The sequence below is a fragment of the Malurus melanocephalus genome, unplaced genomic scaffold (genome assembly GCF_030028575.1).
Source record: "Malurus melanocephalus ecotype Western Australia unplaced genomic scaffold, MMel_1.1 scaffold_31, whole genome shotgun sequence".
NCBI lineage: Eukaryota > Metazoa > Chordata > Aves > Passeriformes > Maluridae > Malurus > Malurus melanocephalus.
The window spans coordinates 724,840-727,330 of record NW_026623263.1 but is presented as its reverse complement, the minus strand read 5'-3'; the positions used below and the strand labels follow the sequence as shown (position 1 = coordinate 727,330).

Below are 2,491 nucleotides of genomic sequence, written 5' to 3'. Positions count from 1 at the left end.
AAAAAAAAAAAAAAAAAAAAAAAAAAAAAAAAAGCAAGCTCAAACATTCCAAGTATTTCACAGGCCAATTTTAAAACTAAATGACCCTTCTCAGTTTTGCTCAAAAACTCCAAAAAGCCTTACATTGACCAGGGAGGTAAAAGTGCTGTAATACGAATGCATGCTCTTACATGATGAACATTAAGAGTCACTATACCCAGTAAACACACACTGGTTAACATGCACACAATATAATACAGGAGTTCTCTAATTAACCAGTAACACATACAAAGAATATGCAAAAAATTACCAAGTCAGTTAATTACTACMTACACCCTGATTTAAGGTAACCTAAATTTTCCGCAGTTGGCAAAAAGGAAAAAAAAMCCCACAGGAATGAAAGCTCCTGGAAACTGTCAGTGAGAGTTCTTTTGAATGATTTGTATTCTAGAACATAGTCTATAGTCTCTCAGGTTCAGAAGACTACTGACAAATTACAAATTCCTAAATTAAAACTGACACTGTAATCAAAATGTTTACTGCCGTATGACTACATTAAACACACTTTCCTCAGATTATAAACACATATCTACAGATATTCATATGCAACAAAATAAGAAGTTGTTCTGATTAGTCTACAATTACAGAAGTATATCAAGTACAGAATTTCCAACTTTGTGCAGAAATGTCAAAAAACTGCCTTGAGCACCCTAAGTATATTTCTGACAAGTCTCTAACATAACCCTTTATGATCTGTTAAGAAAACTATGCCCAAGCTCATTTGACGTAAGTTCTACTCACTTCAAATCCACACATTTTCTAAAACAGCCCATACCATTAACATGAAATGGTTGGGACTACAAAGATCATCTCATTCCAGCCCTCCTGCCAGGGCAGGGACACTTTTAACCAGACAGGTTGCTCAGAGTCCCATCCAACCCAGCTCTGAACACCCCCAGGCATGGTGCATCCACAGCTTCTCCTGGGCAACCTGTTCCAGTGCCTGACCAGACTCACAGTAAAGAACTTTTTCTTAATATCCAGTCTAAACCTACTTTCAARTTTAACCCATTCCCCCTTGTCCTGTCACTACATGCTCCTGTAAATAGTCTTGACGCATCTTTCCTACACAAAGATCCTATGCATCTTTGTACCTCCCTTCAGGTATTTGAGGGCTACCATTAGGTTACCCCAAAGCTTCCTCTTTTGCAGGCTGAACGGTTCCAATTCTCTCTGACTTTTATGACAGGAGAGGAGCTCCATCCCTCTGATTAACTCACCCTCCCTTCTTTGGACTTGCTCCAACAGCTCTTTCCTGTGCAGGGACSCAGAGCTGGATGCAGCCCTGYAGGTGGGGTCTCAGCAGAGCAGAGYAGAGGGGCACAATCCCCTCCCTGGCCCTGCTGCCCACGCTGCTCTGGATGCAGCCCAGGACACGTTTGTCTCTCTGGGCTGGGAGTGCTCATGGCTGGGTCATGTCCAGCCTCTCACCCATCAGCACCCCCAAGGGCTGCCCTCGATCTGTTCATCCCCAGCCTGGACTGGTATCAGGGGTTGCCCTGACYCAGGTGAGGCACCTTACACTTGACCTTGTTGATAGTAACATTCCCATTCGCTCTAATGTAAAATATTAAGTCTGCTATAACATAACATACACAAAGAAAAACAGCTGGAGATTCATGTACTACACACTGCAGCTATAAAAGGGACTCCTGAGAGCCCTGCAGCAGTGGAGCTTCCCTTGAGGACAGTCCAGAGAAGCTGAGAGCACTCAGGGCTGCTCCCCACACCCGTTTGGAGGACCTCTTTTGCCAGGCCCGRTATGCGTGCAGGGACACGCAATCCCGATGGCAGCGCGGAGGCGGCTCCTACCTTGCCACCGATGCGCACTTGGGCCTGCAGCTTGGCCAGCTTTTCCTGATTCATGATGGTCTCCTTCATCTGCAGAAACAAGAGAGCCCGCAGCAGGCGGGTGTGGGAACACAGGTGGGGGCAAGTGAGCACAGGGGCTATGCAATGCCCCCTCATCACACACCCACACGGGTCCTCCGCGGCAGGCGGGCCCCCCGCCCCACCACGGGGCCGGGAACGCGCTCAGATCGCGGGCAGCGCCGCCGAGCCCAGCCCAGCCCAGCCCAGCCCGGCCGAGCCCAGCCGAGCCTCCGTTCAGGCCCAGCCCGTAACCGCCGTCTGTTCCACCAACCACCAGGCCGCCACCACCCACCGCTCCCCTGCCGGCCGCCCCCCGCCGTCCCCGCGGTACCTCGGCGGGCGGAGCGGCGCCGAAGCGGGGCTGGAGCGGCGGGCAGGGCGCGGAGCCGGGATCCGCACGCGGGCGCAGCGAGATGGCGGCCGGAAGGAAGGAAGGAAGGAAGGGGCAGCGCGGCGGGCCGCGCGTGCGCCGCGCCGGGCCCAGCAGGGGGCGCCCCACCCCCGGGACGGGCGGGCGGGACCCGGCATCTGTGGGAGCGGGGACGGTCTGTGGCGTCACTGTGTGCTGTGTGACAGATCC

At 51.7% G+C, this 2,491-nt stretch overlaps 1 protein-coding gene across 1 annotated transcript in view; it reads right to left on the bottom strand.

The window, feature by feature from the left end:
• The window catches only part of BTF3 (basic transcription factor 3), a 7,746-nt gene extending 5,387 nt beyond the window's left edge, over positions 1–2,359 (bottom strand). Inside the window, exons 1-2 of the mRNA XM_057363783.1 lie at positions 2,243–2,359; positions 1,852–1,920 (exon numbers count right to left, since the gene is read on the bottom strand). Coding sequence (XP_057219766.1) covers positions 1,852–1,920 — 69 coding nt within the window. The 5' untranslated portion in view covers positions 2,243–2,359. The remainder of the gene's footprint in view (positions 1–1,851; positions 1,921–2,242) is intronic.
• Between the last annotated feature and the right edge of the window lie 132 nt (positions 2,360–2,491).